The sequence below is a fragment of the Nerophis lumbriciformis genome, linkage group LG19 (genome assembly GCF_033978685.3).
Source record: "Nerophis lumbriciformis linkage group LG19, RoL_Nlum_v2.1, whole genome shotgun sequence".
Taxonomy (NCBI): Eukaryota; Metazoa; Chordata; class Actinopteri; order Syngnathiformes; family Syngnathidae; genus Nerophis; species Nerophis lumbriciformis.
The window spans coordinates 8,869,274-8,895,012 of record NC_084566.2 but is presented as its reverse complement, the minus strand read 5'-3'; the positions used below and the strand labels follow the sequence as shown (position 1 = coordinate 8,895,012).

Genomic DNA, 25,739 nt, shown 5'->3' with positions numbered 1-25,739 from the left:
CTCTTGGAGACTAAAAGTTTGGTCACCGCTGTTCAAGACTCTTAATAATCTACTTGTTGATTTCCTGTTAATTTTACAGCTTACTTTCTGTTGCAACTCAAGAAAGTTACTTGTTGTACTAGTACTAGTTACTTGTTTCAAGGTAGTTTAGCTGCTCACTTAGCGATTAGCATGCCTTCTTATCTGTGCCTGTTTGTTCTTATTTGGTATGCAGATTACATGCTCTTCTAGCGATAATAACACTTGTAAGAAATGTACTTTATTTGCTGCAATGAAGGATGGTTAACTTAGCTCCACACTGTGTATGAACATACCAAATTAGCTACTAGTGGCCTGTCATCCGGGGGACCAAAAATAAATAAAGTATCTACTGTTGGGATCGGCTTTTATAATTGGAATCGGCCGATCACATAATGTTTCACGGCAATTGGTTGATACTTCGTGTTGTTTAGTTTCATTACAATTTGGGTCTTAAAAGAGTGGTGGGTCTGTGGGTGTGGGTGTATCTGCACAGAGTATTACTGGGAAATGAAAAATGTTGTATTGTCAGTTATTTTAGCAACCATAACAAGCTGGTTAAGTTTTAAAGGTTTTTTTTTCTGAATGTTAACCAGCAGCCTCTCTGACAAAGTCTGTATTAGTTCAAGCGATCACTCAGGAGGTTTGATCCATCAATGTTTATTATCAAATCCCACATTAGGTAGATTCTAGACACTTTAATTACAAAATCTCTTGAAGACATTTAACATGTGTCTAGATGTGTCTGGATGCATTCTCCACTATAGCAACCAGTAAGAGACAGCTCTGTTCCATGCTTGTTGACTTCATTTGGTGCTCGCTACCCTCGGAGAATAGGGGGAGTTAGACTGGCACACGTCGCTGAAACACACCAACAATGTGAACGTGTGCTGCAGGTCAGTTTGTCTGAGACTTGGCTGAGCCCGGAATAGTTCTTCCTCTAGGCCATTGTTGTGGCACACTTTTAATGCAGGAGTGTGTGAGAGGAGGAGGGGGGTTAATCCTGCTTTTAGTGTCTTTGTATAAGATTTTTGAGGCGACAGCTTGGGTGCGGGGTGGGTGGAGACACTGCAAGCTGAGCAGGCGAGCGAGGCAAGCACTCCCCGAATCCCTCCCTTTCACTCTTTCACTCAGTGCTTCTCTGCCAACGGCCACATGTGGATATATGCAACAGCTCTGTCGACAAGGAGTGGGATTTTCCTCTGTTTTCTGCTTTTTCTCTTCAATCCGATGCTGAACAAGAAATGAGGATTTTATAATGTTAGAAAATTAAGAAGATTCTTTTTTTGGGTGCTTTGCCCCCGCCCTCCTCCTGTGTGTAGGTCTTAATCGCAGTAAGATGGGGACTAAATGCAACGGAGCCAAAGGCAGCGTGCCCCCCTCTGCACTATTCAAACTATTTATCTGGATTGCACTTCTAAACTGTGTCGACGGCAAGACATTAAAGTACAAAGTGTATGAAGAGCAGCGAGTGGGGACTGTTATCGCACGGCTCAAGGCGGATGTTGCTGAAGTTTTATCCAAACTACCGAGCTCTCTGTCTTTTCGCTTCAAAGCCATGCAGCGGGGGAGTACGCCGTTTCTGTCTGTCCGCGAGGATGACGGAGAAATCAGCATCGGCTCCAAAATCGACCGCGAGAAGCTCTGTGAGAAAAATTTGAACTGTTCCATTGAATTTGACGTGGTCACGCTCCCGACCGAGTACCTGCAGTTGTTCCACGTGGAAGTGGAAGTGTTGGACATCAACGATAATTCCCCGCACTTCTCCCGTGCTATTGTCCCCATTGAGATCTCCGAGAGTGCGTCTGTGGGCACTCGAATCCCATTAGACGCCGCCATGGACGCAGACGTCGGGGAGAACTCGCTGCACTCATACTCCCTCACTCCCAACAACTTTTTTAAGATTGACATCAGGACCAGGACGGACGGAGCCAAGTATGCAGAGCTGGTGGTCACACGGGAGTTGGACAGGGAGGTGCAGTCCAGCTACCAGCTGCGGCTCACGGCTTCAGATAATGGTGGGCCCCCCAAGTCTGGCTCCACCTTGCTTAAAATTAGCATCTCTGATTCAAACGACAACAGCCCAACATTTGAAGAGCAAGCATATGTCATTAATTTTTTGGAAAACTCTCCTCTTGGGACTCTTCTCATTGATTTAAATGCTACAGATCCAGATGAGGGCACTAACGGGAAAATAGTCTACTCTTTCAGCAGTCATGTCTCACCAAAGATCTTGGAAACCTTTAAAATAAATCCAGAAAATGGCCACATCACTCTTATTAAAAAGGTGGACTTTGAAGCCACTTCATCGTATGAGCTTGATGTTCAGGCGCAGGATTTGGGCCCAAACTCCATTCCAGGGCTTTGCAAAATAGTTGTGAAAGTTGTGGATGTAAATGACAACAAACCAGAGATAAACATCAACCTGATGACGCCGGGCAAAGAGGAAGTGGCCTACATTTCGGAGGGCGCACCTGTGGATACCTTCATTGCTCTGGTTCGCATCGACGACAGTGACACAGGGCTGAATGGTGAAGTGGTGTGCAGGCTTCATGGCCACGGTCACTTCAGACTTCAGAAAACATATGAGAAGAACTACATGATCCTCACCAACATCTCCCTGGATAGAGAGAAGAGGTCAGAGTACAGTCTAACAGTCATTGCTGAGGACCGAGGCTCCCCAAGCCTCTCCACCATCAAACATTTTACTGTTCAGGTGCTGGATGAAAATGACAATCCTCCACGTTTTGAGAAGAGCCGTTATGAGGTGTTCAAATCTGAGAACAACTCACCAGGGGCCTATCTGATGACTGTGGTTGCCTCTGATCCAGATCTGGGCACCAATGGTCAGGTTACCTATGCCATAGTTGATGCTCTGGTGCAGGGGAGCCCCATTTCCACATATGTAACCATTGACCCGTCCAATGGTGCCATCTATGCCTTAAGGAGCTTTGACTATGAGGACGTCAGTCACATCACTTTCATCATCCAAGGGCGCGATGGGGGAAACCCTTCACTGTCTGCTAATACAACCGTCCTGCTTACAGTTTTGGATGAAAATGACAATCCGCCCATCATCCACTACCCCTCCCTCCAAAATCACACTGCTGAACTTCCAGTGTGGAAGTACGCATCTCCCGGTCAGTTGATCACGGCTTTGAAAGTCACAGACCGTGACGCCGGTGCCAACGGAGAGATGAGTTGCTCAATTGTTAGCGGAAACGAAGACGGCCTGTTTGTAATGGACGCACGGCGATGTGAGCTCAGAACTAATGTAAGCTTAGAACAAGTGCTAAGAGATGTGCTGGAGATCAGGTTGGAAGTCCAGGATCGGGGAACCAACCGACTTACTACGGGGGCTCTGCTCAAGCTCACGCTGCAGGAGAATATAGACATCCTCCCCACTCTTTACCCCACCGGCTCCAGCCAGGCATCTTTTGATCTTTCCATGGTCGTCATCATATCTTTGGGGGCAGTTTGTGCTCTGCTTCTTATTGTCATGGTGATGTTTGCCACAACACGCTGCACCCGTGAGAAGAAAGACCCGAAGCGCAACTACAATTGCCGAGTTGCGGAAAACAGTTATCAAAACCAACCAAAGAAGCCAACAAGGCAGATCCACAAGGCAGACATTACTCTGGTCCCGACAGTCAATGGAACTCTACCTGTCCGGTCCCACCCACACTCCCCTTCAGCTTCTCCTGCTCCTGATCGAGTTACCCTGGGAAGCAGGCAGAGCCATCACAGTCACCAGTCGCTTAATAGTCTTGTTACCATTTCCTCCAATCATGTGGCAGAGAATTTTGCCCTGGAGTTGGCCCACACCACACCTCCTGTTGAGGTAAGACGTCACATTGTAGACTTGGTTTGTTCTGCCATTTTGTGAATGCTAATGCTAATATGCAAATATGTATAGTGACAATTAAAGTCATTGTGTGTATAGCAAACTGTACTTGTAACATTTAGTCAAATCATACTCAGTCCATGTTGTAAATGTATTTCTGTTATGTTTGTGTTGAACATCACATATACTGTAGAGGTCATAACACCCCCAACAACCTTCATGTTCATATTGTCTTGTGATCTTGCTTGTTTGACTCCATTCATTTTTCCCGCTTCATCTTTTTTTTGTTTTTTCTTGTTTTGTTTGTCCTTTTTATTCTCTGGGGATTGTAGCAAGTCTCACAGCTTCTGTCCATGCTCCATCAGGGCCAGTACCAGCCACGGCCAAGTTTCAGAGGCAACAAATACACCAGGAGCTACAGGTAATGCAGACAATTACAATATGACCATTTTTCACAAGTGGTACCTCAGATTTTGTTAGTTATCCAGGGCCTTATTTACAAAGTAGATGCGTACAAAAGAGTTGTGTCAGATGGGGGAAATGTGCGTACATAACTGTCATTGCAAATGTCGGTATTTATAGAAAAAATCCATACGGAAAAGGTTGTATATTCCTATTCACTCTTTTGACGATGCGTTAAATTTACGAAAAGTCTTTCATGAACGGTAATGAGTAAGGCCCGATTTCTCCACAAAAAAAGGCTCATTATCACATTAATATGTGCTCTATAAAAGACATAAGAAAACATGTGTAAGTTTTTCTCTATTGTTTGTTATGTGAGAACTTTTCTTTTTAAACAAAAGAATATGGATTGCAGCACAAAATTTTGTTCGATAAAATCATGTTATGAATTTAGGAAATTATTTAAAAAAAAAATCTTTGGTACATTAAGACTTTGGTAGTTTAACAAACAGAGTTGGATTGTAAATTTTAGATCTTACGCCGCATATACACAACCACAATGTGACCTCATATTACTATTATTACCACTTAAATGTTTTATAAGATACATATCTGTACAAAAATAAAAACGTACCAATATTACTTTGGAATATAGTTTTATTATATACAATTGTCCACAAGAGCTTTAAATATTGCTCATGATGTCATGAAACTTTACCATTAGTCGACAAAAAAACAACATATAAATCATACAATATGTAGACCAGGGTTATTCAACCACACAATGAAGTTTCAAAAGCCCAAAGGCTCAGGGGCCGGACATCTGAATTTGGATGTTTCGTCAGAAAGTGCTTCTGCACGTTGTACTCCTTTGAGACCGCATTTACTTAATTGCAAAGTAAACACATGGGCTTTCACACTGCACTGTCACTAAATTAATTATTCTGCTCTCGCTACCCTTTTCCAGCGTGTGCCGACAAAAAAACAACAAGATCACCAATACAAAAGACATCACAAAGTCTGAAATTTCAATAAAGTTAAAGTAAAGTTAAAGTACCAATGATTGTCACACACACACTAGGTGTGGCGAAATTATTCTCTGCATTTGACCCATCACCCTTGATCACCCCCTGGGAGGTGAGGGGAGCAGTGAGCAGCAGCGGGGGCTGCGCCCAAGAATCATTATTGGTGATTTAACCCCCAATTCCAACCCTTGATGCTGAGTGCCGAGCAGGGAGGTAATGGGTCCCATTTTTATAGTCTTTGGCATGACTCAATAGAAAACAAAGTAAATATATTTGCGTAGAATATCTACTTACAAATGTTTGACCAAGTTTCGTGATTAAGCTTACGTGTGTGGATTTCTACCATTGTTACTGGTGCTTAAAATGTCCAACAGGAAACTCGAGCACTTACTTGGGGCAGAACATTCATATTTTGTTGTCCAGTTGCAGTTAAAAGGCAGATTTTCGCAATTTATTTTGATTTTTTTTAGGGTTGAATAAGTAGTCTTCCTGTACTCATCCCACTGCTGTTTCATCGTGACACAACTAATTTGCTGTTGCCCCCTGCGGGGTGGTGGGAGTACTGCATGCATGAGCAACCCTATTTTGAATGGTTTAATTTAGCCTATTTGGGTAATCTAGACGAAGACTTGGTTTCTTTTTTCCTCAGTAACAGTTCCCATTCACAGTGGAGCTGACAGTATGATTGGTCAAAGATTGACATTCAAATTGTTATTTCTTTTATCAGATATGACTCTACTTAGCTCTCAAAAATAATCTTGTTCCGTTGCTCAACGTAATAAGCACCAATCTGAGAATATCGCCTTCTATGGAGTCGCTGGCCCATTGTTGTCAACTCTTCAGTAAGGAAAGTAGCTATTGGCTGACCTGAAAGTTGCTGGAACTTGGTAGATGACATCATCTACTCATTTGCATAAAGCATTGAGATGGACACTGTAGGAGAGATGAATAACGCTGTGGAAAAGATCAAATAATTTGTTTAAAAAAAGGCTAAGTAGGATTAGTAATATTTGATATATAGAATTATATACATATATACACTAATATAGAATAGTTCTTGAAATATTTTATCGCGACACAGTAGTGTATTTGGCATGCTTAAAATAAAGTTTAGGTAGGTGGAATAGTTATGAGAATGCTATATGAGTCAATCTTCCATGACAATTGTTTCATATGTTTTCAGATATGCCTTAAATGAGATGGATAAGTTCAGTTTGAAGGACAGTGGACGTGGTGACAGTGAAGCAGGCGACAGCGACTACGAGGCTGGCAGGGAGTCGCCCTTTGATCGACTCCTTGGTGAGGGATTTACTGAGCTTTACCTCCATGATGTCCATCACAGAACACATGCAGGTACAACTCCGTACCCGCTAGTCTACCTACAAATCTCTTCATTTCTGCTCTGTTATTGTTTTTGTATGCTAACACTAGCATGCTAACTGGTTTTTTTTTAGCAAATTTTACCGGGATTCACTTAAGTGTCATATAGTTTGTTACTTGACCCAATCTAGCATGATTTACTGTTGACATGTTATTTTACCATGCTGAATTTTAAAGCAAATTTTACAAGTATACGCCTAAGAGTGATACATTTTTTTAATTTCAACTATTGCAACATTTTTTTTAACATTTGAAGATTCATACAACGTTTCAGTACAGCTTAAGCTCTTCAACTTTCAAACCATCTTTAAGTTAAGTCTACTTAATACTCATTAAATACCTGGGAATCAATATTTCCTCCACATTGTCAGATCTGAATCGCTTGAATTACTCCCCAATCTTAAAATCGATTGAGGATGATCTGGTGCGTTGGAAAACACTGCCAATCTCACTTATGGGAAGGGTTTCTACCGTGAAAATTATGGTCTTGCCTAGGGTTAATTATCTATTTTCAATGATTCCAACCAAACCTTCTCAAATCTGGTTTAAGTCACTAGACTCACACATCAATCAGTTTCTTTGGAAGAGTAAACCAGCACGAATCAGCCTTAAAACTTTACAAAAACCCAAAGAACATGGGGGTCTAGAACTCCCAAACTTTTCCTATTATTTCCTTGCAAATAAACTACAATATATATTAAAATGGATCAATCCCACTTTATTAGATAGTTTATGGTTAGAGATTGAACAATCACTTAGCCAGGAGATCCCAATTTCTAACTTGCCCTTTATTAGCCAAATTCTCCGAAAACACAACTGCTTTAAAAGTATTAATATACGCACTACCTTAACAGCTTGGTGGGAGTTTTTAAAAATAACTGGGTCCCCGCTCACTCCATGCCAATTTACGCCTACTTGGAATAATCCGGATTTTCTTTTAAACAAGAAGCCATTGAACTTTCCAACATGGTATGATAAGGGAGTCGGATGCCTTGGGGATATCATCCATGCAAACAGTTTTATCTCTTTTAAAAGTTTAATAACACAATATGCAATCAATCCTAATAAATTTCTAGAATATATACAAATCAAATCTGTAATCAGCGCAAGATTCAACAAAACAACATGGGAAAGTAATCCTACGACCGTTAAATTCTTCAAAACATCTGCCCCCAAAGCTTTATCCAAATTATATGCTCTCTTATCAAAAATAGATAACACAATAAGTATTCCAACTTCTAAATGGCACTCAGACGTATCAACAAGCTGTGACCCAGAATTCTGGAAACAAATATGCCTCAATACTACTCGTTTGATTAAGAATCCAAATGTACGACTGATTCAGCTCAAAATACTTTACAGAATACATTACACCGGTCTAAGAATGTATAAAATGGGTTTAGCTGACTCTAACATCTGTGTACACTGCTCAGATAATAAGATAGATAATTACTTGCATTCAATGTGGTCCTGTGCTCCCGTGAGTAACTTTTGGCTTGGAGTGTGCGAGAACCTATCATTAGCGTTAGAGATTCCTATTCCCATCTGCCCCGCACTCTGCCTGTTGGGTGATCTCTCCGCAACTGATCTTGATATAAACAAAACATACCTCCTTATAAATGCGTTAGGCATCGCCAAGAAAACTATTCTCATAAATTGGAAATCAAAAAATAATTTATGTATAAACCTTTACAAAAACATTTTATTAGATTATGTAGTTATGGAAAGAATGTCTGCTGAATCAAAACAACAACTGACAGAATTCCGATCTCTTTGGGCACCGCTAATTAATTTTCTGACCTGACTCCCTTGGGGGCCGGGGCTGGGGCTCTGTCCCGGGGGTCTTGCTCCGTGGGTGGGGGGTCCTGGGTGCCGGGGGGGCCGTGTGCCGCGGGGTCGGGTGGGCCTGGGGTGTGTTTCCTGGTTCCGGCCTGGCGGGCCGATCCGTGGGTGGTCTGGTGGCTGGGGGTGGGTGGAGGTGCCTGGGCGGGTGTTTGGGTGCGGGTGGGGCTGTGGGCGGCCGCCTTGGGTTGGTTGGGGGGGCTGTCCCTCCCGTGGGTGGTTGGGCGGGGGGTTGCGCCCGTGGGGCTGGGGTCTTGCCGCTGTCGGGCGGGGGTCGGCTCGTGCCCCTCTGGCTCCGGGTGTCCGTGGGCTTCCTCCTTCCCCTGGGGCGCGGGGCGGGGTCTGCCCGGAGTCGCCCTGCGCTGCGGCTGTGCGGGCCTGCCTGGTGCCGGGTTGGGGGGACTGCTTGCCTCCCTTGTTGGGGCCCCGGCGGTGCTGCCCGACTGCCCTGCGGGAGTCCCCCTCCTGTGTTTTACTCTGCCCTTATTTTTTTTATTAATTTTGTTTATTTATTTTAATTTATTTTATGTGTATATATATATATATATATATGTATGTATGTGTATGTATGTATATGTATGTATGTATATATGTATGTATGTATGAATGTATGTATGTATGTATGTATGTGTATGTATGTGTATATATATATATATATATATATGTATGTGTGTATGTATATATATATATATATATATTATTATTATTATTATGATTATTTTTATTTTAAAATTTTTTTTAATATATTTAACTTATTCTGTTAAATTATATATGGGTACGCGTGTATGTGGGTGTGTGTACGTTTGTATATATGTATGGTGAAATCTGTGTGTATGTATGTAGGTACATATGTATGTGTCGCTGCCCCGGTGTGCATTGCTGATCGCGGCGCCGGGTCTGCTGAGGTGCCGTGGCATGCCGGCTGTGGGCGCAGGGCTGGGCCCTTATGGCTTTTTGCCGGATGGGATGCCTGGTGGGTGGTGGGCGGGGGGGGCCTGGACGTGCGGGAGGGGCTGCGGGGTTTGGTGGCGTTGGGCACTGTTGGCGACCAGGCCTCTTGTTTATTTTTATTTATTTTATTTTATTTAAAGGGTTTATTTTTATTTTATTTTTCTTTTTTTTTTTTCTTTTCTTTCTATTTTTTTTATTTTAATTTTGTATTTATTTTTTTATTTTTATTTTTTTGTGTGTGTGTTGTGTATGTATGTGTTTGTGTATATGTGGGCTTATGTATATGTGTGTGGGTGTATTAATGTGTATATATGTGTGGATGTGTATGTTTATATGTATATGCATGCGTGTGTATATGTGTGTATGTGTATGTATATGTATATGCATATATGTATGTGTGTATGTATGTGTATATGAATGTGTAGGTGTGTGCATGGGTGTGGATGTCCGGTGGCTCAATTGGCCTGGCTGTGGATGAGTTGGGGTAGGTGGGTTGGTGGCCTCGGTGGTAGCCGGGGGTGTGCGTTGTTGTGGTTTACGGGGTCGGTCGCTTTTTTGTTTTGGTTTCGGCGGCCGCGGGTGTTTACGCTGCGGACGGGCGGTGGTGGTGATGGTTGCTGCGGTGATACCAGCGGTTGGCATCGCTGTGTTGGGTTGGAGTGGTTGGGGGACTGTGGCTGGTGTCTGTGCGCTTGTGGGGTTGTGGGGCTGGCTGGCGTTGGCTTGCCGGCTGGTTTGGGGGCTGGCGGGCGGACGGGATGCGGCCGCGGGTGTTTACGCTGCGGACGGGCGGTGGTGGTGATGGTTGCTGCGGTGATACCAGCGGTTGGCATCGCTGTGTTGGGTTGGAGTGGTTGGGGGACTGTGGCTGGTGTCTGTGCGCTTGCGGGGTTGTGGGGATGGCTGGCGTTGGCTTGCCGGCTGGTTTGGGGGCTGGCGGGCGGACGGAATGCATTGGCTTCTTGCCCCGTTGGGGGGCTCCTTCCCCTGGCCGGGACTCGTATGGGCACGTTGCTGTGTGGATGGCCGGGATGCGGTGTTTGCATTGGGCGTGGGGGCTGTGCGGTTTCTCTGCGTTTGGTTGCCGGTATGGGCTCTGCAGGGTTGGGTTGGGGCGGGCGGGGGCTGGCTTTGTTTGGCGGGGGGAGGGGCTCTCGTGGCGTCACGTTAAAGTGGTCTGGTGTGGGTCACGGGCTGTGGCGGGGGGTGGCGGCCTCCTGGCCGTAGTTCCTGGTTGTCGGCCGCGTGGACTGGGGGGATGTCCGGGCCCTCTACTCCTCCTACTTATAGCGCACACAGTCACACATATATAGGACTTTGGGGATTGTCCTGCGGGGAGGCATGGCGGGGGGTTGAGGATGCCTCCAATGGGGCTCCAGTCCTCCTGTCTTGTCCCCTGCTCGTCCATCCCTCAATCTTAGCTGCATATTAGACACTTAGGATTTGGGGGGCTTGGTTTGGTTGGGACCCACCATGACCTTGATGTCCCCTAATTTTAATCGCATTATTAGTTCCCACAAGCATACATATCTCACTCACGCTACAGTACACACATCAATAGGGACTGGAGGTCGGCTGTAATGGCTGACCTCCTAATTTTAACTACACAGTAGACACTCTGGGGGCCTTGTACACATGCATGGGGGGTTTGGGGTTCGGCGCACCCCTCATTGCCTCGTCGGCCGGCGGGGACTGCGGTCTGGTGGCCTGCCAGGCTTTTATTCATTTATTATTGTTATATATATTTTTTTATTTTTAATGTATTTATTATTTTTATTTTTATTATTTACTTATTTTTATTTTATTTTATTTTTTAAATTTTATTTTTTATTTTATTTTATTTTATTTTTTTAATTTTTTTTTAATCTTATTATTTATTTGGGTGTGGCGTCGCGCGGGTCTCACTTCCTGTTGGATGGGGTCCGTGCCCGTGTGGCCCGACCTTGCGCTGTGGGGTCTCTGTTGGTGACTTGGTGTGGTGGCGGCGCAGCCCCCGTGTCTGGTCTGGATGCTGTGTCTCGGTTGTTTGGGCGGTGGTGTGTTTGTGCGGGTTTGGGTTGGGGTGGGGGGCCTTTTGGTTGGGGGGGTTGTTGGTGTCTCTTGTTTAAGTGTTGGCGTTCGGGCTGACCGGCGGGATGGCGTCGGCTGGTCTCCGTGGCCCTGGTGGCGTGTGGTTGCTGGTCGCAGTTTTTTTTTGATCGCTTTGATTTGATTGGCTGGTGCTGGCTGTCTGGGGTTATTGCGGCTGCTGTTTCTGCTGCCGTTTGTTTGTGGTGTGGGCGCCCGTGGCTGCTGGGTCTGGTGCAGGGGTGTGGCTGATGTTGTGACTGGTGGCAGCGCGCGCGCGTGATGGCTGTCGGGGCTGACGAACTGTGTATATGTATGTATATGTGTGTGTATGTATGTATGTTTATATATGTGTATGTGTACATATGTGTATGTATATGTATATATGTGTATGTGTGGGTATGTATACGTGTATGTGTGTATGTGTATGTATATATGTATGTATGTATGTATATTTCTGGGGGTACGCTCTGGGCCTGCCTGTCAGACGGGGGTCGACGCCTCAGGCTACTGCATCCGAACTGCGTGTCTGGAGCTCCTGGGTCCCGCTGTCCATCCCTTCCGGGTGCCCGTCTTGGTTGGGGCCTGTTGGGCCTAGTCCCTGCGTCTATTGTGGTAGCTTGGTGCTGCAAGGTATTCCGAGGTGCTGCGAGTCGGCCAGTTGCTGGGGTAGTGACCTTGTTTGTCAGCATGTCTGTGATCTTCTTTTAATTCTTTTTTTTTTAATTAATTAATTAATTAATTTATTTATTTATTTATTTTTTAATATATTTTATTAATATTATTTTTTAATTTTCCCCTCCCTCAGGGGGGGGGCTCGTCGGGGCGGTTGCTGGTTGTTCCATCTCCATCGTTGGGGTCCCTGCGGGTGGGGTGGGTGGTTCCCGTGGCCCTGTGCCTGGGTGGTCCTGCGGCGGCCGGTTTGGGTGGGGTGGCCGGGGGCTGGCCTCGCCGCGCTCTCCGGGGGTAGGGGGTGGGCTCGTGGGGGCCCGGTTGCCGGTGGGGCGGGGGCGGTCTTCCCGTCCGGTTGCGGGGAGTCTCTGGGTCCCTCGGGCGGGGCGTCTCGCCTTTCTGCCCGTGTGGGGTGTGGTCTCTCGCTGGCTTGGGGTCTGGCTGTCCCCTGCTTTTCTCGTGCCCTGTCCTCTGCCGGGTGCGTCTGTCTGCGGCCTGCTGCTGGCCCTTGTGGGCGGTACGGTGGGTCGGGCTCTGGGGTTCCTGTCGCTGGCCGGCTTGGCTGCGTGGGGGCGGTGGTCCCTGGTTCCCTGGGCACCACGCCTCCTGTTTGTGGGTTGGGCTCTCGGGGGTGATGGGGCCGTGCTCTGGCTCCCACGCACTCTGGGAGTCGAATGTATTGTACATGCAAATTCACATATGCTCACATACGTACATAGGTACCTACGCTCCCACATACATACACAAATACAGTACATATTTACCTACCTAATGTTCGTACATCCACACGCACATTCAATATACAAACATACACATACACATACTGTACATATACATTCACTGTACAAACACATATACACATTCTGTACATATACATTCATTGTACAAACACATATACACATTCTGTACATATACAAGTACATATGCATACTTACACTCATGCACATAATCACGTTTCATCAAACATATATTAACGTTGTTGCCCTAGGGTAAACTGGGTGTAACACATGGCACACTGACAAAGCTTAACCTATTGTGACTATAACAATCTACAAGGTTAATGTAGGTTGCTTCTCTTTCTCCCCCTCCATTTTTCTGCATTCTTTCGTATCTCAAGTTATCATTACGTATATGTATTGTTGCATTTAAACAACTGTATTGTTGATAATAAAGGTAAATTATTGGTATTGTTCATTATCAATAGCGCTATTTCTATTGGTATTTGTATTGATCCATTTGTAGTGTAATAATGCTCATTGTCATTTCTGTATTATTTTTTATTTTTCGCTAACTGCTTATTTGCTATTACTTTTACCATCATATTTGTACATGTCATATTTGCTGATGTTGCTCTATTGTTGTTGTTGTTGTTGTTTGCTGTTGTTGTTTTTGTCTCTCTGTCTAATCCCCCTCTTGTCCCCACAATTTCCCCCTCTGTCTTCTTTTTTTTTCTCTTTCTATCCCCTCCTGCTCCGGCCCGGCTGCACTAAATGATAATATAAATACATTTAATAAAGTCAAATACAAATAAGGCAACAAGAGAAATATCCTACACTTCTCTTTTGTAAAGTAAATCTGAACAGCCGACATGGGCATCTACATCAACTATATGATTTGCCTGAGAAGCTGGACAGGACATTAAAAAAAAAAAAAATAAAAAAAAATAAAAAAAATAGAACGTTTCTTCAGCATTTCACCAGCATTTCAGTTGAAATTCAGAATTATACCATTCACACGCAATTTCTACAGAAATTGCTTCTTGTAGTTATTATGTGAATCCTGAATTCACACACGCACACATATATATATATATATATATATAAAATCATCAGGAGATTTTAAAATCTCCTGATGATTGAGGGAACCCCTCATGAAACAGGCCTGTAGAGATAGTAGTCTTGTGATTTTTTTCCCACACATACATACATACATACATATATATATATATATATATATATATATATATATATATATATATATATACAGTACAGGCCAACAATTTGGACACACAATTTTCTCATTCAATGTGTTTTCTTTATTTTCATTACCATATGCTGAAATCAACTAAATTAATGATACATCTAACTAAAGTCATACTTTCTCTGCTTAAGACATTTCTCTATGACTTAAGCTCTGGACTTCTTCTGTTTGCTTGACATTGTCATTACTGACACAAGTGGTGGAAAAGTGAATTACAACTGAGTACCGCTGCGTCCCATACAGACCACAGCTGAGAAACAGATATTTTTGGCAGCCTTCTGGGGGGCCCTTGCAGCCCAACAATGTGTTTCTTACACACTGGTCTACTGTATTTCATGTACTGCCAACTTCCCACACATTCTTCCTTTGGTGCTATTTTTGATCGACATCCCAATTAAAGTAAACTCAGACACCCCCCTTTTCCCCCCTTTTTCATGGAGAGTATCTGCTCGTTAGTCACTCTCCTTTTAGCCACCTTCAAGTCCTCACTTCCAGCCATGCAAACGTGACACACTCTTTTGACAAGGTGCTGTTTAATTGCAATGTGTGTGAATAGTTGCCATGGCGTCGGATCTAAAATACCTAATGATTACAGCTTACGTAGTCATCTGTCTGGCCTGCGATCTGAGACCCTTTTATCCATTGCAGAGCTAATTTTTACATAAAAGGTTTTCAGTATTGAAATATTTACTTATACAAAATCTCTGTGTATATTTGGAATTTCAGAATTTAAAAGTAGTAATATACTTTGGTTACTTGTTATAGCGCCGTGTAAAATCCTCCATTACTTTTTAGTCAAACTGGCTAAAATGTTAAGATTCTAACAGTTAATATGTTAACACTTAGCATGCTAGCTGTCAGAGTTTGGTGGTGACGAACCCCAAGATGCAGAGATGACGGCAGGCATTGAGCGAGAAAACATGATTTAATTAAACACTATGGCAAAAAAACAAACAAAAGGGTACAAACAATAGGCGCGCACAAGGCGGAGAACAAACTTGGCTATGAACCAAAATAGCACAAAAGCTAACTGCCGACAAGAAACAAAAACACTTACTGTGACACGAAGGAACTATGACAAGAGCAGAGTGAACAAAAGTAGACAGAGCTACAACAACAATTATTATGACAGGTAGTAGTGACAACAAGTAATAGCGACAATGACAATAATCCAGCACTGACTGGAGGGGAAGGCAGGTTTAAATAGCAGCTGGCTGATTGACACCAAGTGTGGCCAGGTGCCAATCAGCCGCAGCTGAGGGGAAGCAGCACTCAGGGAGACAATGAGGAAATAACCAAAATAAGAGCGTTGACAGGAAATGACAGAGGAAAAACTAAAACTTGACCAAACTGTCAGGGACATGCCTGACACTAGCAAGATAGTTAGGGTGACCATTTCCATGACACCAAAAAGGAGGACATTATGCGGCATATCAATAAATTACTATGGTGTACATAGGACTCTGGTATACTCTTATTTATAGTACAATTTTGAGTAGTTTAAAGATGATGTTTGTGTGGCTGAATAGGAAAAAATATTAAAGTCAAGTGTTTGTTAACAGTATTTGTATTTATTCAATACATTGTGGTGTTCAAAAAGTGACCACTGAGATGAATCTTTTCAAGTGCAGAGTGCCACAAAGCATAACGTGCGGACTTAAATGCAGTTAACATATATAATTTTAAAAAAATGCCACAAAAAATGTTCCACATCAACATCAAGGCTGCTTGCTGCATATCTGGTTGCGTTATGCAGAATAAGGGCCAAACAGTTTGCAGGGAGCACATCTTTTTGGCTCAGTTTCAGCTTCTGATACACTGTTATGTTTGCCACAATTGACACTGGCATTGTCTGCTGCATATGCAGACATGTTTTTCACTTCTAAGCCAGACATCTCAAGTTTTGCCAGCAGCTGGTTTGTTATGGCTTCTGACGTTTCGTTGCTGTCGCTATAAAAATCCAACAGGACATGTTGGATGCCTTCATCAAAGTGAAAATACCTTACCACAATGGGAAAACACTTGTTTGTTCCTTTATTTGAGGCGTCGGTTGCCACGGAAAAGGGTAGGTTGTTTTCTTTTATGTAGTCGGTATGTTCCTGTACCGAATAGTGAGCGATGACGTTCTCGCACAATGCCTTGGCTTTTGTTCGGCCACAGGCCATCCCTTTAGCTGTGGGATAGTCACTGAAAATCTCCCGGTCCACTTTCATGCCGCAGTCTAAACTTCTGTAGGGCTGGTGATGCTTTACAGCAGTGGTTCTCAACCTTTTTTCAGTGATGTACCCCCTGTGAACATTTTTTTAATTCAAGTGCCCCCTAATCAGAGCAAAGCATTTTTGGTTGAAAAAAAGAGATAAAGAAGTAAAATACAGCACTATGTCATCAGTTTCTGATTTATTAAATTGTATAACAGTGCAAAATATTGCTCATTTGTAGTGGTCTTTCTTGAACTATTTGGAAAACAATATATAAAATAACTAAAAACTTGTTGAAAAATAAACAAGTGATTCAATTATAAATAAAGATTTCTACACATAGAAGTAATCAACTTAAAGTGCCCTCTTTGGGGATTGTAATAGAGATCCACCTGGATTCAGGAACTTAATTCTAAACATTTCTTCACAAAAAAAGAAATCTTTAACATCAATATTTATGGAACATGTCTACAAAAAATGTAGCTGTCAACACTGAATATTGCATTGTTGCATTTCTTTTCACAGTTCTTTTTGACAGACATTTTAGTGAGGGTCAAACCATCATGGCATGGGGGTAACTCTGGCTTTATGGTAATGAATGGAATAGCCTACTTAATTTGATGTTCAGTTTATGAACTTACATTACATTACATACCCCCAGGGTACCATTTGAGAACCACTGCTTTACAGCATGGTACACCTTGCACAGCTCCGCAGCAGTTATCTTGTCATCCAGGTTCGACGAAACTTCATGAAAAAATGTCCTCATTGCCGCATGTTTATTACTTTTATGTTTATCCGTACCCGCATGCCGTTCAATTGCAGCTTTCCCCTGACTACTTACGTCGACATCACATCGACAAAGTGTGCAGAAGCCATGGAATGAGTCTCGACTGCTTTTCGTTATAAATTTGTGCTCTTTTATCCATTCAGAATTAAACGAGGTCTTGCGTTTTGGCATGATGCTAACTTTCTGCCGCAGCAACACATGGACCCTTGTTTACTTTTTTAACCAATGATAAGCAGATTTGTATCCGTCACAGCTCTTAGCCAATCATTTGATACGTTACTGCGTTGGGGGCATTTTTACGGTCTTTGATTGGCTATCGCGCTGCAGCCCAGCAAAGATGAAAAAACTCCGCTCTTCAAACCTATGTGCCTCAAAAAGGAGGACAAATACGTGTCCGGCTTGAAGCTGCGCCGGACGCCAGACAGGGCATTAAAAATCCGGACTGTCCGGCCTAAATCCGGACACCTGGATCCTATTGTTACTTGGCACTATCTTAGATAGTGCCAAGTAACAATAGGATTCATGGTCCATGACTTCTAGTTGTGTACCTTAAAAACTGGCTAAATTGTTAACATGCTAACACTTGGTATGCTAGCAAGTTAGCGCCAAGTAACAGTAGGATTTAAGCTCCACGACTTTTTGTTTTATACCACAAAACTTGATAAAATGTGAATATGCTAACAGTTAATATGTAACTCTTTACGTGCTAGCATATTAACATATTAAGATAGCGACAAATAATACCCAGTATACCTTCAAAACTGGATAAATTGTTAACATGCTAACAGTTAATAAGATGACACTTATCATTGTAGCAAAATAGCGCCATGTAAAATAATCCATGACATTTAGTTTTATACCACAACATTTTTACAATGACAATAGTCTGCATGCTAACAGTTAGCATGTTAGCCCTTGGCATGTCAGCACCAAGTACATAAAGTGTAAAATATCCTAAATGACAGTTTTGACTTTGGAGCAGTTTGAATCAGGTAAAAGATGTTGGATTAATTGAGTCAGGAAAAAATATCCATTGTAATTTCATGAAATTGTTATTCTACTTCCTTCAATGACTTTCACTTCCTGTAAATGTTTCGAGTGAATTTTCCATGTTAAGCAAATGACCGAAGAGGTGAATACAGTTTTTTCACAGACCTCTATTATCCAAAGGAAATATTATTTATTTGTGAGTGTGAATGTTCTGCCCGAATGCAGCTGGCAAAGGCTCCAGCCACCCTTCTTAGCCCCAGAGGGACAAGTGGTAGAAAATGGATGGATGGACGAATAATTGACACAACACTAAATTATTTCAGGTTTAAAATATTTTTTTCTGATAAAGTTTGGCATCAAAACAAAGCAAAGCAGACACAAAAGCCATCCAGCCTTGATTTGAATTCATATTTTGAGTTGGATTGGCAGCTTTTTAATTATTTATTTTTCCTTTAAATGCGTAAATCCACTGGTTTCAATGTTTAATTTGACCCTCTTTTTAGTTGGTGTACACGGTGTGCAGCCATATGCACTTTTCATCTGCCTTAAGATGTATAATACATGCTGCTTTCATGTTCATGAAGTCCTCTAATGAAGCTTGAACTGGCAGATTTGATTGGTCTAATTGAGTCTTCAGAGGTTTGCTGGGAGAAGATGATTCATTGAAGAAACACATAAAAGGTTAACAAGCTCTGAAAAGTCTGGTTGGATTCTTTCTTGAGGAAATAATCAGACAATGCACAGCGTAGCAGGAAGTCCACACTTCGTCCACTGAGGACCACGTACTGAAAAATCTAAGTACATTTAGAAATGTGACATTTTTACGTCAAAGCCAACCAATGCTGATATGCTAATACTTTTATATATTCTAAAAACAACAACCTGCATGTCAGTTTATGTTGTATAACAAAGTGTGTGGATTTTTTTTTTTCAGCTTGCATAATTAAAAAAACAAAACATTGAGAAGATATTACGAAAATATATTATACATTAATTGGAGCTGCATAAAGAATGTAGTTTGTTTTAGTTACATCCCCAAAAAAGTACGACATTTTTTACTACTGATATTAGAACCTTGAGTATTGACCAATATCCATATTGATCTAATCAGCAGGAATTGTACATATTTTTACCATTTTGGAGTGGGGAATGACAGAAAAAAATCATCAATTGAAATTAGTTAAACAAACAACAAGGGTAGATATGAAAAACACTAATCTAGTCATTATTAACCATCTGGAATGGATTTGAGCATCTTCAGGTTGAAGTGGAGTGTTAATGTTTTTTTAGTGACACCTGGTGGCCACAATTAATCATGAAGTTAAGATCTTGACAGTATGTGTTTATAATAACAAATGTGCTGTTATAGACTGCAATATTGCTCAATTAAGGATACTTATATGTATGTCTAGTTTGTGAGCTTAGCTGTTGTGTAGCTGCTAGGTCCAACAACTACTACTAATCATGGCAGACTTCATGAGAGCCAACGATGATTACTTTCGGACAAATTATGACTCAGAACTTTATCTTTTTAAGCCTGCATATGTGGAGGATGAAATACAAGTTTTAAGAAGCTGGTTGCTAAGCAGCTCCAACTATAGTAAAACACAAAGCATCATGTAGCAGTATAGCTAAATGCTAAACAAGAAACTACACAATATGAACATAATAAAACACCACTCTCACTAGGATGCTGACTGATTAGATGTTGTATCTTTCAGCACCAACCTTTTCGATTTAATGCTTGATTGATGTATACTAAATGCATTTTGTTGGTCAGGAAACAATATGTTTTGTAAATGACTTGACTAAAATACAAGAAAATGTCAACCTTGTTTGCTTATTGAACATTTAGAAGTTAACTGGCTGTCATGGATTTCATTGCTAGGCACTACCTTGCAAGTATGATCATTATTCTCATGTTGGCATCCTAACATTTTATCCTAGTATTTTAGCAAATTGCGTACATTTAAACAATAAAATCCTAGATTTACCGGTAGTTGCTAGGTGCTACCTTGGTAGTATTTATGTTAAAAAAAAAGAACACAGATATTGGCATGTACTCGGGGTGTTCCAATATGATATTGATATCAAATGTCGGTCCAATATGATCAAACGATCAATTATGGGATGATATTGACTTGCATGTAAAATGTGTGATATAATCTCCTATGCAATGTGCAAAGCTTAACAGCCAGTTAAAGTTGAACTGCACTTTTTTGGAATTTTGCCTATCATTCACAGTCCTTATGTAAGACAAGAACACATATGTTGTTGTTTTTTAAATGCATTCTAAATATTAATTAAATCCGCTTACAATGGAGCTTATGGGAGTCGCTCAAACATTTAAAGGGGACCATTATCACAATTTCAGAAGGGTTAAAACCATTAAAAATCAGTTTCCAGTGGCTTATTTTATTTTTCGAAGTTTTTTTCAAAATTTTACCCATCACGCAATATCCCTAAAAAAAGCTTCAAAGTGCCTGATTTCAACCATCGTTATATACACCCGTCCATTTTCCTGTGACGTCACATAGTGATGCCAACACAAACAAACATGGCGCATAGAACAACAAGCTATAGCGACATTAGCTCGGATTCAGACTCGGATTTCAGCGGCTTAAACCATTCAACAGATTATGCATGTATTGAAACGGATGGTTGTAGTGTGGAGGCAGGTAGCGAAAACGAAATTGAAGAAGAAACCGAAGTTATTGAGCCATATCGCTTTGAACCATATGCAAGCAAAACCGACGAAAACGACACGACAGCCAGCGACACGGGAGAAAGCGAGGACGAATTCGGCGATCGCCTTCTAACCAACGATTGGTATGTGTTTGTTTGGCATTAAAGGAAACTAACAACTATGAACTAGGTTTACAGCATATGAAATACATTTGGCAACAACATGCACTTTGAGAGTGCAGACAGCCCAATTTTCATCAATTAATATATTCTGTAGACATACCCTCATCCGCTCTCTTTTCCTGAAAGCTGATCTGTCCAGTTTTGGAGTTGATGTCAGCAGGCCAGGGAAGCTAGGGTCGATATTCTTCTCTTGATCATCTTCGGTGGCATAAGTGACGGTGTGAGCCAAGACATCCAGGGGGTTTAGCTCGCTCGTCTGCGGGAACAAACTGCCGCCATTGCTTGCCGTGCTACCGAGGTCCTTTGTCCCTGAATTGCTCACACACTCCGGCAGATTCAATGGGGGTCTGGCGGCAGATTTCTTTGACTTTATCGTTGGAAATGCATCTGCTTTGAGTGTCGCAGGATATCCACACATACCTGCCATCTCTGTCGTAGCATAGCTTTCGTCGGTAAAGTGTGCGGAACAAACGTCCAATTTCTTGCCACTTTCGCATCTTTGGGCCACTGGTGCAATTTGAATCCGTCCCTGTTCGTGTTGTTACACCCTCCGACAACACACTGACGAGGCATGATGTCTCCAAGGTACGGAAAACAGTCGAAAAAACGGAAAATAACAGAGCTGATTTGACTCGGTGTTTGAGAAAATGGCGGATTGCTTCCCGATGTGACGTCACGTTGTGACGTCATCGCTCCGAGAGCGAATAATAGAAAGGCGTTTAATTCGCCAAAATTATTTTTTCTGCAACATCAAGGTATATTATGACGCTTACATAGGTCTGGTGATAATGTTCCCCTTTAAAGACCTCCATTAAGGTTCTATATACATGATGTAAATATACAGTATATGTGATGTAGCAACAGGGACATTTATAATAACATTTATTATTAATGTATTTTGATCATTTTATGCATGCACGGCGGACGTCGTTGTGGCTTGTGCAGCCCTTTGAGACACTTGTGATTTAGGGCTATATAAATAAACATTGATTGATTGATTGATTCATTTTATAAGCGCATCACAACGTTAGTTTTTTTCCCCACTGATTACTGCTCACTGCAGAGTTCATGAGAGCAAACAAACAATACAAAACTCACTTACTGTACAAAGTCTGCTGTCATTAGGATGCCGACTGCTAGAATCATGTTATGCTTCCATTTAAATTAAGGTCCTGAGTTCAATCCCGGGCTCGGTATCTTTCTGTGTGGAGTTTGCATGTTCTCCCCGTGATTGCGTGGGTTCCCTCCGGGTACTCCGGCTTCCTCCCACCTCCAATAACATACACCTGGTGATACGTTGATTGTCAACACTAAAATTGGCCCTAGTGTGTGAATGTGAGTGTGAATGTTGTCTATCTATCTGTGTTGGCCCTGTGATGAGGCGGCGACTTGTCCAGGGTGTACCCCGCCTTCCGCACGAATGCAGCTGAGATAGGCTCCAGCACCCCCCGCGACCCCGAAAGGGAAGTGGTAGAAAATGGATGGATGGATGGATGAAAACTTACTCATGATTCTCACAAAGAAAATGGGAGTGGAACCAAACATCTTTTCGTGTCGTTCTCGCCATTCCCGGGTCTAAATTGGCTGTCAAAATGAACCAACTTGTCGGTATAAGTCCTCATCATTCTACTATGCAGGTGAGAGGCATGATTTATGATCTACAATAAACTTTCCTGAGCACCGAGGCGAGCAAGCAGCTCATCACTAGATGATGTAAACATAGAGACACACGGTAGTGATCACGGCCTTCGCTACAAATAGTTTGTGTGCGTTAGCGCTTATAATAACAATATCACTACTTGGTTGTTATTCAAGTGTAAATGGTATATTGTTGGCGGTTTTTGAATGGTTATTTATTGGGTTTTATGGGCGAAATAGAGGACCTCCCATTGGTTCCGCTGTAAGCGGACTTTTGTTTATGTTTATTTGCAAGTTAGAAGGCATTAAAACAAATACCTCCGTCGTCATGTCTTTCATATTGATTGTGAACGATAGTCAAAATTCAAAAAAAAAAATGCAGTTCCCCTTTAACATTTAAATGTTCTCCAATAATCACACAAGGTTGGTCTTTTCTTTTCATTCCACACCACAGAATATTAAAACTGTATATGATTTCTGCTGATATTGTTAATTGGCTCAAAATCAGCATCGACCAATACTCAAAGCTCCAATAGTAATCAATCCCTAGTTTGCCTACGTTCTACAAGATTTCTTACCAGTATCTCCACCTGTCTTCCAGGTATGAGGTTCTGCACTGAGGAGTGTCGTGTTCTGGGTCATTCGGATCAGTGCTGGATGCCCCCCCTCGTCTGCCCAGCTTCATCCTCCTCCGACTACAGAAGTAATCTCTACATTCCTGGGGAGGAAGCCCGTCAATCTGCTGACATTTCCCCAGAGAACATCCCACAGCCGAGCCCGGAAGTCGCATCGGACCGGAACCAGAGCTTCTCCACCTTTGGAAAGGATCTGAGCAGAGAGGACGTGGAAGGTGGAGGCGATGAAGACCTTAGTGGAACCTCATTGTTGTCCGAGATGAGCAGCGTTTTCCAGCGTCTAATGCCACAAGGGCTAGATTCATACGTTCAAGTCAACGAGAACGGTCTGAGTATACCGATGACCGGGTCTTTGGATCGGAGGAGGGGTCATCTTCCCGGGAAGGCCAACGCGTCTGTTCACCAGCAGGGCGTGGCAGCATGGGCCGCCAACACTCACTTCCAGAATCCAGGAAGCGGCGTCGTCTCGTCTGGTCACCACCAGGGCGGCAGCTACCACACCCTGAAAGCCAGCACCAAGCTGGGCTGCCAGAATCTCAGTGTCAAGAACTCACAGGCGGCCAAAAACGGCTCGCAGAACCTCAAACCTCACAGCAGCCAGACGCTCGCAGCATCGTGCGGTCCTTCACCGGCGCTGCCTTGCCACGCTTCCGGGCCGGTACCTGCGCCTCTTCCTGCTCCGCCGTGCAAGTGGCTTCCTGCCATGGAGGAAATCCCTGAGAACTACGAAGAAGACGATTTTGAATCGGTCCTCAACCACCTGCAGGGAAAACGCAGCGACAGTCGCCAAGAGCTGGTGGACGCCAGCGAACTGGTGGCTGAGATCAACAAACTGCTGCAAGACGTCCGGCAGAGCTAGATGCCATTCTCTTCAACTTTGTCTCTATGGTTAACATTTTTATTGTATTTATTCTGCAACCACTGACTTTTTTTTTTGTGCACGTGACAGCGTGACAAGTGAGGGGCGAAAAATAGGAAAGTGAATTTTAAGACAATTCATGATTCGATTCGATTCCTGGTGTGACACTTCGGTTCAGAATCAATCCTCGATTCAAACCGTGTAATATTTGATATAAAAATGATAACAAAACCTTTTCAAAACAGGTTACAGGTTATAAAAGCTCCTCCTTGCTGTTGACGTATGACGTACACACAGCAAGTAAGCGTGGAGATGGCCTAAAAAGCGTTTTTAAAAAGTGTATTTAAAAAAAACATTTGTTTCAAATGTGAATAAATAAGAATCGCGATTTGGATGCGAATCGCAGACCTAGCGAAAAAGATCGAAAAGAGGAACAACGAGACCTGCAATTGTCGTTAAAGTTGCATTTCTAAAGTAGTAATTATGTTATGTGAACGCTAAACAGCCCAAAAAATATTTTTAATTGTTGGACATTACTCCACTGTATTTATCTTTGTATTTTAAAAATACATTCGTATGCATATATTTATTTAAAAAAAAAAACTATGTAAATAAACTGAACCAAAGGTCTATTTTTATATATTTCTGAATGCATGTTGACTACAAAACATTGAATTGAGATTTTGACATGCGATTGACATTCTGGATATTTAAATGTTGTTTTTTCTTCTTTGTATTGCATAATAATTGTATGTACACATGAATTTATAAAGTAAGTGACACTTGTCCATGTGAGGTTTGTGGGAAAATATATGACACTTCAATAAAACACAAAAACGAATGCTGCCTCATTTTGTTCAATCGTGTGTTATTTGTGTGTGAAAATTAGGGGCGTCCCGAAACAACTTTTTAATTTCACAAACAATATTGTTATTAGAGTCTTGAGTGTTGGCCAATACTGATATTTATACATAATTATTTTAATACTCTACACAGACTTTGTATGTGTACACAACTATACTTATTACATACTTGTTTATATTGACAAATGTGCTGTTTTAAACTGCAATATTATTCAATTAGGACACTCCTTATGTATTTTTCGCTTGTGTGCTAATGTGTGCTTCGCTGTTGTGTTGCTGCTAGCTCCTAATAACCTTTTTTTATTGATATTTGTCCAAAATCCAGTATAAATATCAGATTGGGACACCCCTATTTAAAACATGTATATTACATTTGGTTGTATCCCATGACATTATTGCTTAAAACATATATTTTTCAATTTAATGCTTGATACGTTACTAAATGCATTTCGTTGGTCAGGAAACAATATGTTAATTGTTTATTTAATAAACTGATTATTGAATATTGCAAGTCAAGAATGAGATTACAAGAATAAAATTGTTGTTTTTGTCAAACATTTCTACAATTAAAAATAATCACAAATTCCACGTTGTCTTGATGTGTACACAATGGCGACATCTAGAGGAAAGCGAAGGCATTACCAGCCTGCAAGCACTGTGACAATACTGGAGAGACAGAGCCCCCATGAGGACAAATAGGGGTACTACTGGATTTAA

At 42.1% G+C, this 25,739-nt stretch overlaps 2 protein-coding genes across 4 annotated transcripts in view; one reads left to right on the top strand and one right to left on the bottom strand.

Moving 5' to 3' along the window:
* The window catches only part of pcdh10b (protocadherin 10b), an 875,015-nt gene that overhangs the window by 7,588 nt on the left and 841,688 nt on the right, over positions 1-25,739 (bottom strand). The window lies entirely within an intron of this gene.
* Positions 1,164-25,039, top strand: pcdh18b (protocadherin 18b). Of its 3 annotated transcripts, none has more exons than XM_061979597.2 (4): positions 1,164-3,859; positions 4,195-4,283; positions 6,473-6,588; positions 23,267-25,039. In XM_061979597.2, the coding sequence occupies exons 1-4, from the start codon at positions 1,358-1,360 to the stop codon at positions 24,157-24,159; spliced, it is 3,600 nt and encodes a 1,199-aa protein (XP_061835581.1). In that variant the 5' UTR covers positions 1,164-1,357; the 3' UTR covers positions 24,160-25,039. The 3 variants fall into 3 exon arrangements, with proteins under 3 accessions (XP_061835581.1, XP_061835579.1, XP_061835580.1); XM_061979595.2 differs by having other exon boundaries at positions 6,473-6,642; XM_061979596.2 differs by having other exon boundaries at positions 4,228-4,283; positions 6,473-6,642; positions 23,267-25,038.

Excerpts from the sequence above, each read along its gene's own strand:
- pcdh18b (XM_061979595.2), top strand. The coding sequence starts at position 1,358 with ATGGGGACTAAATGCAACGGAGCCAAAGGCAGCGTGCCCCCCTCTGCA. Across the intron at positions 3,860-4,194 it reads ACACCACACCTCCTGTTGAG|CAAGTCTCACAGCTTCTGTC; the intron begins GTAAGACGTCAC and ends TGGGGATTGTAG. Across the intron at positions 4,284-6,472 it reads AAATACACCAGGAGCTACAG|ATATGCCTTAAATGAGATGG; the intron begins GTAATGCAGACA and ends ATATGTTTTCAG.